This window comes from Danio aesculapii, chromosome 9, assembly GCF_903798145.1.
Source record: "Danio aesculapii chromosome 9, fDanAes4.1, whole genome shotgun sequence".
Classification (NCBI taxonomy): domain Eukaryota; kingdom Metazoa; phylum Chordata; class Actinopteri; order Cypriniformes; family Danionidae; genus Danio; species Danio aesculapii.
Genome location: NC_079443.1, coordinates 52,594,686 through 52,609,929, shown reverse-complemented (window position 1 = coordinate 52,609,929; position 15,244 = coordinate 52,594,686). Strand labels below are relative to the sequence as shown.

Sequence of the window (15,244 nt, the reverse complement as noted above, 5' to 3'; positions counted from 1 at the left end):
ATTAAATATGATTCATTCATTAAATTAATTAATAATAAATTAATATAAATTTATTAATATTTATTTTTTATATATATGTTTGATTTATTTATTAAATAATTTTTTCATTAAATAATTTAATTTAATTAGTAAATGCTTTATTTATTAAATGATATATTTTTAAAATTATTTATTTATTATTATTTTTTATTTATTTATTTGTTTAAATTGCATTAGTCGCATTTCTTATGCTCACCCAGACAGTATTTATTTAATCAGAAATACAGTAGAAACAGGGTCTCTTCAGAATAGATGTTCTCTATAGCGATCTTTAGTAAACTATAATTAATTTCTGTGATTTTACAACTGGTATTATTAAATTGTTTACATTTATTTATTTAAATGATTTATTACTTTGATTTATTTGTTATTTATTAAATGTGATTCATTCATTAAATTAATTAATAATGAATTAATATTTATTATTTATTTTATATATATATATATATATATGTTTGATTTATTTATTAAATAATTCTTTCATTAAATAATTTAATTAGTAAATGCTTTATTTATTAAATGATATATTTTTAAAATTATTTATTTATTTTTTTATTTTTTTATTTATTTATTATTTTATTTATTTATTTATTTATTATTTTATTTGTTTAATTATTTATTTATTTGTTTAAATTGCATTAGTCGCATTTACTGCTTCCCCAGCCACCTGTGATCCATTAGAGACACGAAATTAATCTAAAAGTAAATGTTTGTGAGCTTGAAGCTGTAAAGAGCATCAGTAAAGTGTAAAACAATCGAAGCTGTTGTCTTGTTGTTTGCGAATCTTCTGTCCTCTAATGAAGAGCTGATGCTTTATTCATGAGCTGCTCAGGAAATGTCCAGGGCTTGAATTTTCATGAATTGTGAAGCTGTGGCTGGATCCGGTTACCTAATGAAACAAATCATGCAATTAAAAAGAAATGAGCAAATAAAATCAATACGGATCTGTTTACGGAGGACTGCAGAAAGGGCAAGGTGGATCTGAACAACAACACAAATAAAGAGAAATGAGAGGAAAATAAGCACACATAGAGTTGAAGTCAGAATTATTACCCTCTTGTATATTTTTCCCCAATTTCTGTTAAATGGAAAGATGATTTGTTCAACACATTATTAATCATAATAGTTTTAATAACTCATCTCTAATAGCTGATTTATTTTATCTTTGCCATGATGACAGTTAAAAATATTAGACTAGATATTCTTCAAGACACTTCTATACAGCTTAAAGTGACATTTAAAGGCTTAACTAGGTTAAATACTGTATTCATTTATCACATCTGTCAATTATGAAGTAAGGAGTAAAGCGTTTTTAATCTATTTATTTATTTTTTAGTCTAATGGAAAGAAAACATCCAAAATAGATCTTTATTTGGTTCTTTTATGTTAGTATTAGTGCCTGTAGATGACAATTGTTAAATAATTTACAAACTGTAAAATAGTATACACTACCTGACAAAAGTCTTGTCGTCTATCCAAGTTTTTGGAACAGCAAATAATAACTCAACTTCTAGTTGATCAATTGGTGTCAATAGTGGCTTATATGAAAGGCAAAGGCCTCTAGATGACGCTTCTTTTACCAAAATAAAATATGATCATGTCTTGATTTTGAATGATTTCATTAGGACAGTAAGTTCTGACTTTGCTTAGACAAAAGTATGGTCACTGAACCTTCAATACTGTCCAGTATAGAATATGTGGTCATGCTGCAGTGGAAACAGAATGAATATTGTGTCTGACTCCATCATGAGCTTGGAGGACTGCATCCATACATCTCTGACATGACTCAAATCACTGATTAATAAAGTCATCTGGAATGGCAAAGAAAGCCTTCTTGCAGGACTCCCAGAGTTCATCAAGATCCTTTAGGTTCATCTTCAACGCCTCCTCCATCTTACCCCAGACATGCTCAATAATGTTCATGTCTGGTGTCTGGGCTGGCCAATCCTGGAGCACCTTGACCTTCTTTGCTTTCAGTAACTTTGATGTGGAGGCTGAAGTATGAGAAGGAGGGCTATCCTGCTGGAGAATTTGTCCTCTCCTGTGGTTTGTAATGTAATGGGCAGCACAAATGTCTTGATACCTCAGGCTGTTGATAATGATCATCCACTCTGCAGATCTCTCGCATACCCCAGTACTGAATGTAACCCCAAACCATGATTTCTCCTTCACCAAACTTGACTGATTTCTATGAGAATCTTGGTTCCATGTGGGTTCCAGTAGGACTTCTGCAGTATTTGTGAAGATTTGGATGCAGTTCAACAGATGATTAATCAGAAAAAATCCACCTTCTGACACTTTTCCAAATGATCAACTAGAAGTCAAGTTATTATTTGTTGCTCTTACTGCGATCGATGACAAGACTTTTGTGTATAATCTATTTATGCATATAGTGGTATTTTATTGCAGCTGTCAATTTTGAAATAGAGTGAAGAGATTTTAATCTATTTAATGGAAAGAAAACATCCAAAAATACCCCTTTTAGTTATCATATAGCACTTCATCAAGTTATCAATCTGTGTCTGAATTTTTCAATTGTAATTCATGTTTTTAAAGGTTGTTTTCATCAAATGAATTTTTCTTTCTGTAATGAGCAATAAAACTACACTTCAGCAACTCCCTTATATTCACCACAAACCTCCGTTTCACAGTCAAATTTTCTTGAGGTTTTTACAGAAGAATTTGACAATACATAATTTACCTGCTTTATACAACAACTTGTATTTATTAGACATTTTATTTTTATTTCTTTATTTGCATTGCTCTCTTGACAGATTATTATGCCTGTTTTAAGGAAAAACCCACTTAATTTTGACACATTATTTCTGAAAACAACACAATATTTTTTGCTTATCTAGAAAATGCCAACCCAGGCTCATTATGGATACATACCCATGTATACCTTTCTGGAGAGCACCAAATATGTCCCAGGTGCTACTTTTTTTGGCAGTTTTTTTTTTCATGAATCCACTAGCGGCTGCTGTTTACAATTATAAGATCTCAAATTTCTCACGAATACCATTAGCACCTGCTGTTCTCGCATAAATCCACCAGAGGATGCTGTCGACAGACAGACCAACCAACCAACCGACCAATCCCCCCCACCTACCCTCCTTTACCTAAACCCAACCGATAGTGTTTTCAAAAGCACCGACTAACCCGCCCACCACATTCCCTAAACCCAACCGTCAGTGTTTTCAAAGCACCAACTGACCCGCCCACCCATTCCCTAAACCCAACCAATAGTGTTTTCTAAAGCACTGATTGACCCACCCACCACCTTTCCTAAACCCAACCGACAGTGTTTTCAGAAGCACCGATTGACCCGCCCACCGCCTTCCCTATACCCAACCGAAAGTGTTTTCAGAAGCACCGATTGACCCACCCACCACCTTTCCTAAACCCAACCGACAGTGTTTTCAGAAGCACCGATTGACCCGCCCACCGCCTTCCCTATACCCAACCGAAAGTGTTTTCAGAAGCACCGACTAACCCGCCCACCACATTCCCTAAACCCAACCGTCAGTGTTCCCTAAACCCCACCAATAGTTTTTTCTAAAGCACTGATTGACCCACCCACCACCTTTCCTAAACCCAACCGACAGTGTTTTCTAAAGCACTGATTGACCCACCCACCACCTTTCCTAAACCCAACCGACAGTGTTTTCAGAAGCACCGATTGATCCGCCCACCGTCTTCCCTAAACCCAACCAGTAATGTCTTCAAACGCACCGATTGACCCACCCACCGCCTTTCCTAAACCCAACCAGTAATAATTTCAAAAGCCCCAATTACCGGCAGCTAGCTCTCTGCAACTCTCACACAGTCACCCACTGAAGCCAAGCAGGGCTGTGCCCGGTCAGTACCTGGATGGGAGACCACATTGAAAGCTAGGTTGCTGCCGGAAGTGGTGTTAGTGAGGCCAGAAGGGGTTACTAACACCTGTAGTCTGTGTGGGTCCTAACCCCTCAGTATATTGATGGGGACTCTATACTGTCTGTGAGTGCCGTCTTGCGGATGAGACGTTAAACCTGACTCTCTGTGGTTGTTAAAAATCCCAGGTTGTCCTTCGAAAAAGAGTAGGGGTTTACCTAGACATCCTGGCCAAATTTGTCCACCGGCCTCTATCCATGTCCTCCTAACTGTCCCCATACCATAATTGGCTTTATCACTCTGTCTCCTCTCCACCAATCAGCTGGTGTGTGGTCTGGCACAATATGGCTGCCGTTGTGTCATCCATATGTAGCTCTGGCTACATCACAGATGTCAAACTCAGTTTCTGGAGGGCCGCAGCTCTGCGCAGTTTAGCTTTAACCCTACTTGTCCTTGAGGCTTCTTTGAAACCTACAGGTAAGTGTGTTGAAGCAGGGTTGGAACTACACTGTGCAGAGCTGACACCCCTGGGCTACATAATTCGCACTCTCCAAAACTGTATATGGGGGTACATGTTCACAATGAGCCTGTGTCGGAAAATACTTCTTGATGTAAGAACTTGGACCAGATATTTGGACTAGAAATATTTTGCAGCGAACTGCAAGATGTGCATCTGTCTGGAGGTGGTGAGCAAAGCTGGTTGTGGTGTTGTATGATGTTGTGTTTTTTGTGTTGTTGTTGGTGAGTGTGTGTTGTATGGAGTCTCTGGGTCTGGCCTGTGTGTTATTAAAGTGTGTGCTGCTGATCTCCAGCTTCTCCAGATCGTGTTTGTTGGTTTCTGTGGCGTTCAGATCTTCAGACACGCCTGGAAAAGAGATGTTGACATGAATAAATGTTTTCCTCCGTCATACTTGTGGCCACGGCTGTGCTGGAATTACAGCATTGTGTGCATCAGGGCAATCTCTCTCTCTAATTCACAATCAAATAGTTTCTTACTTGCTGTGTTTGTCTTGTTTCTGGTCCAGATATCCACACTGTAAAAAAAATCCTGGTTGCCTTAGAAGTTTAATTTGATTCAGCAAAAAAATGAGTTCATTGAACGTATATTATGTTAAACTGACTAAAAACATCCTGCATAACTTAGAAAATTAGGTTAGAACATGATTAACTTAGTTAAATAAGTTACAATGACCTAAAAACATATGCTGTCCGGACTAGTTTTTCAGTGTAGAGAATCTTCAATCAAGAAGCATTTTCTAGACAAGTAAAAAAAAAAACATTGTCTTGTTTTGAGTTAAAATTAAGCGCGTTTTTCCTTAGAACAAGCATGCAAAGAAAAGGAAATAATTCATTTTTGGCATGCTGATTTATTCAATTCAATTCAATTCACCTTTATTTGTATAGCGCTTATACAATGTAGATTGTGTCAAAGCAGCTTCACATAAAAGGTCACAGTAAATAATTTATGCCAAATTCAAATCGTTTTTTGTTTTTTTTCAAAAATGCAAACAAAAAAAGTCTTTAATTTATAAATTTACAAAGATGTTTTTTTCTAATAAATAAAAATAAAGTGTGAATGTGAGTTTTTTTTCCCCCTAAAAATATGTTGCATAAATGTATATTGCATACATGAATTTAGCTAACAATGCGTAGTTTTGGTAAACACACACACACACACACACACACACACACACACACACACACACACACACACACATATATATATATATATATATATATATATATATATATATATATATATATATATATTATTTTTGCATTAATTAGTTTTTTTCAATAGGCTTTTTCTTGGGCACCACAACATTGTAAAGAAATGCCAGAAATGTACAAACTGTTTGTACAAAAAATAATCTGATAATGGTGTAAGCAAAATCTTGTTTTTCTACTTTTAATGATCTGTCATTGGCAGATTATTTAGCTTGATTTAAGTAAAAATGCACTCAATTTTGACTCATTATTTCTGAAAACAAGACAATAATTTTTGACTTTGTCTAGAAAATCTTTGTCTAAAAAAAAGTCTTGTTTTCATAAATATGTCGAAATAATACTTATTAATAATACTAATAATAATAATACTAATAATATTACTTTTTACTTAATAAAAGCAGAATAGTCTTCCAATGAAGTAAATTAGTCTTGTTTTTCTATTTGACATACGATTATTTTTCTTACTCTATTGGCAGATTATTTAGTTTGTTTTAAAGAAAAACTTCATTTTGACTCATCATTTCTTAATATATTTTGTATATTTTTATGTGGATTTTTTTGTTGCCTAATTTTCTATCATTTTGGCGTTTAAAGCAAACTAAAGGTGTGCTCATACCAGTGTTTCCCAACCCTGTTCCTGAAGGCACAGCAACAGTACACATTTTCAACCTCTCCCTAATCAAACACACCTGAATCAACTCAGCAGAACATTAGAAAAGACCCCAAAACCTGACACGAATGGGTCAGATAAGGGAGACATACAAAAAATGTACTGTTGGTGTGCCTCCAGGAACAGGGTTGGGAAACACTGGCTTACACTATGTTTACACTATGTATTTACACTATTCGAACCATGCCCAGGCATGTTTCCCAGTTCATACTCAGAATCAGGCACGGTTCAGTTGGCCGGTCCTAGCCCGATTGGAAGAGGTGTGTCAGAACCGATTCAGTTGGGCTTTGGTGCGTTACGCTTGTAGTTTGAGTCCAACCTGAAGATGTGCTGTCACTTATAAGAGAATGTTTCATATGGATTTATTAATCATTCTTACTTGTCAATGAATGCAAACTGTCATAGTTTATTGAAGATGCAAACCCCTCGCTGCACAACAGCTGCACTTTCAGCAAACCTCCTAATACCTGCAGCACGAGGACTTTAAAAAACTTCAGCAAAAGACTTGACTGTATATCACCGCATCACAAACAACTTATCCTCCTAGGGCTTGAGTGTCTACATACATAAGCAGCACATTTTAGCTCTTAAGTGGCCATTTAAAATACTTTTTTTTATATTTTGTTACAGATATACAGTGTCATCCTGCAACTGTTTTGCAGCATGTGAAATGTCCAAAACCCTATTTTTAACTGTCCAAAATTGGCAAAAAATGTTGCTTTTACTCTCTGATAGTCAAAGCAAGTTAAAAAAAAAAGTTTATGTTATATATGCATTAAAAAAAACAGTCAGGAAAAATCATTTTATGTAAATTCGGCCCTCGAATGCACAGATATGGACATAATTTTTCTCTAAAAGTACATCATATCAGAAGATGGTACTTAGATTTTTATTCTTATTGGCTTCCAATAAGCCCAAATAGCAAAGAGAATAAAAAATGTATGTAAAAAAACACCTTGGGTCTTAAGAGGTTATAGGTGCAGTAGGCAGCGGCCGATTTAGGCATGGGCAATGTAGATGATCATTGGCATCTTGCAGGAGGCGGCATGGAGACATCACTGCCACACCCCCCTCTTCACTTTCGTCTGCAACACCCCCAGCTTCACCTCAGTAATGCAGAATAGGTGGAATAGCACTATTTACTGATGTTTTGTTGTTAAACTAAATAAAAATCATTATTATTGATGCTGTAAAAGGACCTTATGACACTGAAAATAGTCATCAACAACACTTCTGTGCATATAACCCATTCATAACAACACAATCTACATCAGCCATGTGTGACTAAAATAGTTTTAAAACAACATGACCTGTCTAACAGAAATACTTCAGCCAAGTTTTGATTGAGCATTTGATTTCACCGCTGTGATCTTATGTGTCTCGTGTGCACGTGAACGGTGGATCTGCATGAACAGAGGTGCGCAGTGGTTCAAATCTACATTTGTCAGTTTGGGCTACTTATCAGAATTATGGGAACTATCGGCCCGACAATATTTAATTGGATGAACATTTTTTAGTCTTATGCCTCACTCAGAATATAAAAACACAATACATTTAGATCATTTACTTTAATCAGTACTATTAGAATGTGAAGAGCCAGCACAACAACACATGTTTCTGAAGACCATCACCTACTGCACATTTAAATTAATACAAAATGATAAAACTAAAGCAATGTCCACTGTGCTGAGCGAGAGGGATTCTCTTCTGTTAAATTTAAATAGTCGCATCATTGATGACTATGAAGTTAAAATACAGCATGAGTGCAGGCCGAGGGGGGGAGAGCAGGGGGGGCAAGCGTGCCTTGGCATGGTTCAAGACAACTCTGCCTAGTGTGAGTAAACTCTAAGAGCATTTGTACGTGTTTGTCAACAATTCGTAACAACGGCAATTCGTAACTTTTTGATTTAGTGGCTAATTTGTACGAATTCGTACATTCTAATTCGTACAGTTTAGTACGATTTGCTCATCCCCCAATGACGGTTGGGTTTAGGGGTGGGGTTAGGTGCCACGCCTCCTTTTTAAAATCGTACAATTTTGTATGAATGAACTTGTATACGAATTAGTCACTAAACTGACAAAACGTAAAATACTTACGTTTTCTCGTGAGATCAGGCTGGTTTATGTAAATACCACAGCAGCTAGGAATTTAATTTATTTATTACAGATGTTACCACTTCAATATGTTCCCTCTGCTGCCGTTCTTGCTGTTGCCCCAGCGGTAGTACAGTAGGTGCACCAGCAGCTTTTGACTGCTGGGTGGTGCTTTAACCACAGATTTGCAGCTTTGCTTTTTCACAATACTAGATAGGACTGTACTGTATGTGATGTGTTCAATTAAAATATAATTTTGTTTGGTTGTTTTGGTTTTCTTAGTAATAAACATGCTTTTACACTATACTGTATGTTTTAGAAAGGATATAATACATAGTGAAAAGTATAGCCCTGGGCTGTGAAAATTAAGCAAATATAAGAATTAGTGAAGTTGTTTAGCCTTTATAGTGCCCTATTAAATTGCGTTGGGGTGAACAGAATGTTTCGATTTCTTTGACCATCATGGCAATGATATTATACCTCAAATCTTAAACGTGCGCACATTGATAAGATATGAAAACCGCGGCACAGCACACACTACAAAATAAATTTAAGGTTATCGAGCCAATTGAGCACATCGCCTGATTGCAGTATAACTTACTTTATCAATAATTATTATTTATTATAGATGAGGTTCCAAATATTTGTATTTATTTATTTATAATTGCTTAATTTTTAAAATTTTAAACAGATTTTTGCATTTATCTATCTATCTATCTATCTATCTATCTATCTATCTATCTATCTATCTATCTATCTAGATGTGTATATATATATAGATGTGTATATATATAGATGTATATAGATATAGATATATAGATATAGATGTATAGATATAGATGTATAGATATAGATGTATAGATATAGATGTGTATTTATATAGATATAGATGTATAGATATATAGATATAGATGTATAGATGTATAGATATAGATGTATAGATGTATAGATATATAGATATATAGATGTATAGATATATAGATGTATAGATACATAGATATATATAGATGTATAGATGTAGATGTATACATATAGATGTATAGATGTAGATGTATAGATATAGATGTGTATATATATATATATATATAATATATATATATATATATATATATATATATATATATATATATATATATATATATATATATATATATATATATATATATATATATACAGATATGATTTTTTATTTATTTGTTTTTTTAATGCCTATTTTTTTTTTTTAATATAACGTTTTGTATTAGAAATATAATTTTTAAAAAAAATGCATTTTATTATGTGAGCACCACTGCATCTGGTGAGAAACGTAAAGTTTGTAGTTGCCTCAGAGAGGACTGACTGGCATATGTGTGACATCCAGACACAAATGACATGGGTATTACACAGGTGTTACAGAGTGATGCTGAATTATGACATTGCTGATGTCCTGATTTCTCAAAAGGCTTATAAACCTTACAGAATGAGTTTTTTCTTCAGAAAGTAAAATTGCACACGGGCAGGTTGTTTTAGGGGTAGGGCAATAAAAAATACACTTTGTACTGTATAAACATATGGAATGTCTGCACAATTCACAAAAACAAATGTGTGTGTGTGACAGATGCACTGCTGCTGCTGACAGAGCGTCTGGAGGGCCCGTTTAACATTGAGTCTGTGATGGAGCCCATCGACGTGAAGATCTCAGAGGCCATCATGAACATGCAGGAGAACAGCATGCAGCTCTCTTATCAGGTCTGACTCCTCTATATACAGTTGAAGTCATAATTATTAGCCCCCCTGACTGTTTATTTTTTTCCTCTATTTCTGCTTAGCGGAGAGAGAATTTTTTAGCACACATTTCTACATCATAATAGTTTTAATAACTCATCTCTAATAACTGATTTATTTTATCTTTGCCATGATGACAGTAAATAATATTAGACTAGATATTCTTCAAGACACTTCTATACAGCTTAAAGTGACATTTAAAGGCTTAACTAGGTTAATTAGGTTAACTAGGCAGGTTAGCGTAATTAGGCAAGTTATTGTATAATGATGGTTTGTTCTGTAGACTATCAGAAAAATAAATAGCTTAAAGGGGCTAATAATATTGACCTTAAAATTGTTCATGAAAAATTAAAAACTGCTTTTATTCTAGCCCAAATAAAACAAATAAGACTTTCTCCAGAAGAAAAAATATTATCAGACATACTGTGAAAAATTCCTTGCTCTGTTAAACATCATTTGGGAAATATAAAAAAAAGAAAAAAAATTAAAAGGGGGGCTAATAATTCTGACCTCAACTGTATGTACTCAAATTAATAAACTAAATACTAGAAATAATATAATATAATATAATATAATATAATATAATATAATATAGTATAATATAATATAATATAATATAGTATAATATAATATAGTATAATATAATATAATATAATATAGTATAGTATAATATAATATAGTATAATATAGTATAGTATAATATAATATAATATAATATAATATAATATAATATAATATAGTATAATATAATATAATATAATATAGTATAATATAATATAGTATAATATAATATAATATAATATAATATAGTATAATATAATATAATATAATATAGTATAATATATAATATAGTATAATATAATATAATATAATATAGTATAATATAATATAATATAGTATAATATAATATAGTATAATATAATATAATATAATATAGTATAATATAATATAGTATAATATAATATAATATAATATAGTATAGTATAATATAATATAATATAATATAATATAATATAATATAATATAATATAATATAATATAATATAATATAACTAATTTATTTGTATGTTCTCCCCGTGTTGGCGTGGGTTTCCTCCGGGTGCTACAGTTTCCCCCACAGTCCAAACACATGCACTATAGGGGAGTGTAGTGTATGAGTGCGTGTGTGTGAATGTGTGTATGGGTGTTTCCCAGTACTGGGTTGCAGCTGGAAGGGCATCTGCTGCGTGAAACGTATATGCTGGAATAGTTGGCGGTTCATTCCGCTCTGGTGACCCCATGATAAATAAAGGGACTAAACCGAAGGACTGTCGCTTTAAATTCGAGTGAGTTTGCACTCTTTGCAAAAGAGGGTGGAGTTACAAATGCCTGTGTGTCAGCATAGTGGCAGATTTAAAACAGGACGAACGTTCTCTGTGTGATAAAGGTCAAGAGTGAAAAGAAGTTTCTCAGAATGCATCAGTCTATGGAGACTCCTGTCGCTGTTCATTAGTGCTTCATCTAAAACTCCACATCTATAATCCTCTTAGTCTGTGCTGACGTTATCTTCAGCAGCTCAAACACTCTAATGGCCAATGGACAGACGGCTGCTTCTCACTCAGGACTGCTGTTTATGCTAATGAGGGCACTAATGGGCGGGGCTCCACCATCAGCATGTTCTCTATCAGGTCCTGAAAGAACAAGCCTGCAATTATTCCCGACCGCTGGAGTATTTTTAGCAGCATACTTGCGGACGGTCAGACATGCTCCGGCCAGTAAACGTCTCTGCGTTCTCCACACACAGACACACACACTCGCACCACTAATTGCAGGAGGAGGAGAAGCAGAGTCTGGTTTAGATGCTGTTATTCAGCCTCCGCTTTACTTTCTCAGAATACAGGAAGACGATGTGTGTCAGGATTCACGTCCCTAAAATACATGCTCTTGACAAATTGTAATGGTTTTTAAATTGTACGGATTGTATAATCGGTCATGAGATTAGCTTATTTATTTAAAAAGCGCAATAAACAACAGTTGTAGACCATTGTGCTGTACAAACCTACTATAGGTAGCCAGTTCCACATCTTAGGACCTACAGAGAAAGCTCAATCTACATTTTGTCTTCAATTTGGGTCTGGGAGCTACTAGCACTTCTGGTTAGATGACCTTAAACATCTGCTAGATACAGGTATTTTAACATTAGATTAAGATTAGAGAGATAAATCAGAGCTTGGCCCTTTAATACCTTAAAACATACATGAACATTTTAAACTCAATCCTAAAACATTGGCAACTGATTTAGTGAGCACAGGATAGGAGTAATGTGTTCAAACTTACAGGTGCCAGTGAGAGGCCCTAGGGGCTGGCTATTAACCAGTCCTATATAAATCATCTGCAAGAGGTCCAAAATGACCACTTGAAGACTATTTATATAGGACTGGTCAATACCCACAAACAGGAGCAGACTGGGACAGCACTTTCAACCAGGAAAAGTTATTGAAGGTCAGGCCAAAGTGGATAGCGGGGGGCGAAAAGCACAATATTTATGATAAGTGGTATGATAAGGGTTGGGGCATGGCAGGCCATAATCACGGTGGCAGGCCAGATAGACTGTCAGGCCAGGAAACCCCGTGCTCCCCATGGCCAGTCTGCCCCTGCCCACATAAATTAAGTTACAATAGTCTAAGCGTGATGATATAAAGGCATTGATTATTCTCTCAAATTCAGCACAAATTAAGAAGTCTTTCACTCTGGCTAATAATCTCAGTTAGAAAAAACAAGAGTTAATTGCTGCATTTACCTGTTTGTCAAATAGAATCCAGGATAAAAGCTAGATTTCTTACAGATGGTTTAAAGCAGTCAGATAAATTGTCCAATGTTTGATTCCAAAAACAGTTTAGTTAAAAAATAAATAAATAAATAAATGTAATAATAAATTTATTAATTTGTTTTAATAATAATTAGTTTAAAAATATTGCGGAAATTGTACATAATCGGATCCGTTCATTCATTTTCCTTTGTCTTAGTCTCTATTTCTGAGCTCGCCACGGCGGAATGAACCGCCAACTATTCTGGCATATGTTTTACGCAGCAGCAGCCCTTCCAGCTGCAACCCAGCACTGGGAAACACCCATACACACGCATTCACAAACACACTCATACAATACGGCTTTTACCACAATACTACAATACTACAATTTACCACAATACATAGTTACATCCACAAATGTCAGTGAAAACTGCACTGTATCAAAGGAAGCCCTATGTTAACAGTGTCCAGAAGCACCGTTGACTTCTCTGGGTTCAGAGGCATCTGAGATGGACCATCACACAGTGGAAACCTGTACTATGGTCAGATCAATCAGTATTTTAGGTATTTTTTGGGAGAAATGAATGTTGTGTGCTCTGGACCAAAGAACAAAAAGTTCATCCAGACTGTTTCTAGCAACAAGTCTAAAAGCCAAGGTCTGACATAGTATGGTGTTGTGTTGTGTTGCGTCAGTGCCCGTGGCAAAGCTGACTTGCACCTCTGTGATGGCATTTCAAAAACCTAAATTAAAAATGTGTTTATTTAAGAAAAAAGCTATAAAAATCTCGAGGAACACATATGTTTGTTGTATTGTCTGCAAAGTCAAAGTTAAATTATAAATCACTTCTTTCTTTTTATATTTCTGTTTTCTGTACTGTCCCAGCTTTTGTTGATTTGGGGTTTTGTAACAATAACGTATATTTTGCTTAAACTGAAGTTTCTTTTAATCATGATTGCATTTATTTATACTTTTTTAAAGGCATTGTTTATTTTTCTTTTAAAAAAACAAAAGAAAGGAAAAGTAAGAAAATAAAAAGAGGCTATTTTGGGGTCTGTTTACAGTATGTAGTTTAAATGCGTTGCATAGAACCATTTTCTTTTTTTAATATTATATTAATAATGAAAGCCTGTTATTTTTAGTTTTAAGGAATTAAATTTAGCTTCGCCAAATGTATTTTCCATTTTTTATATTTAAAGAATTTTTTGTAATTGATTCCTTTAATTATAATGAGCTTTTTTTTACTTTAAATTAGAATAAACTATTTTTATTAATTGAGAAATGGAAAAAAGAAAAGTCAATGTATAGTTTTGAAAAATATTAATATGCATAAATATATACTTTACAATAATATTTGTGTTTGAATGTGAAATTTATAATATATATATATATATATATATATATATATATATATATACACATTCACACAAACACAGAGACATTTGAAGTCAGAATTATTAGCCCCCCTTTGAATTCTTTCCTCTAATATTTCCCAAATTATGTTTAACATATTCAGGAATTTTTCAGAGTATTTCCTATAATATTATTTCTTCTAGAGAAAGTCTTATTTGTTTTATTTAAGCTAGAATAAAAGAAGCTTTACATTAAAAAAAAAAAAAAAAAAAAAAAAAACATTTTAAGGTCAATATTATTAGCCCCCTTAAGCAATATTAGTTTTGGATTGTCTACTGAACAAACCACTGTTATACATATATACATATTACCCAAATTTTAACCTAATCTAGTTAAGCCTTTAAATGTCACTTTAAGCTGAATACTAGTATCTTGAAGAATAGTCTAATATTGTGCTGTCATCACGGCAAAGATAAAATAAATCAGTTATTAGAAATGAGTTATTAAAACTATTTTAAAACTATTTTAAAACTATATTCTCTCTCTCTCTCTCTCTCTCTCTTTCTTGCTCTCTCTCTCTCTCTTAGATTAATAAAACTATATAATAATAAATGATAAGGACAGAGAGCTTTAATAAGGGATAAGGGGGTTCAGCCTTTTTCTCTCATATGGTGGCATGAGGACACGTACTGTGCTGCTAGGTGGAGACACTTATCATTTTCTCCCAAAATATAATGGATTTTCTCCATATTTGTGGCTTGCTGGAATTGTGGTAGAATTAGAGATATTTGTGTAAAGTAAGCATCCCTTATTCTCTGATATTTGCTGCAGTAAGTGAGGAAATGCAGCTCATCCTCCACAACTCCAGCAGAGCAATGTGGACACAGTCTGAGCTCTGGGCTCCTCCAGCTGCGCTTATGTCGGCCCGTCTCCACAC

General features: G+C 34.1%; 1 protein-coding gene across 1 annotated transcript in view; it reads left to right on the top strand.

The window, feature by feature from the left end:
• gpc6b (glypican 6b) overlaps positions 1-15,244 on the top strand; it is a 60,525-nt gene that overhangs the window by 30,986 nt on the left and 14,295 nt on the right. The window contains exon 5 of the mRNA XM_056464988.1: positions 10,002-10,132. Coding sequence (XP_056320963.1) covers positions 10,002-10,132 — 131 coding nt within the window. The remainder of the gene's footprint in view (positions 1-10,001; positions 10,133-15,244) is intronic.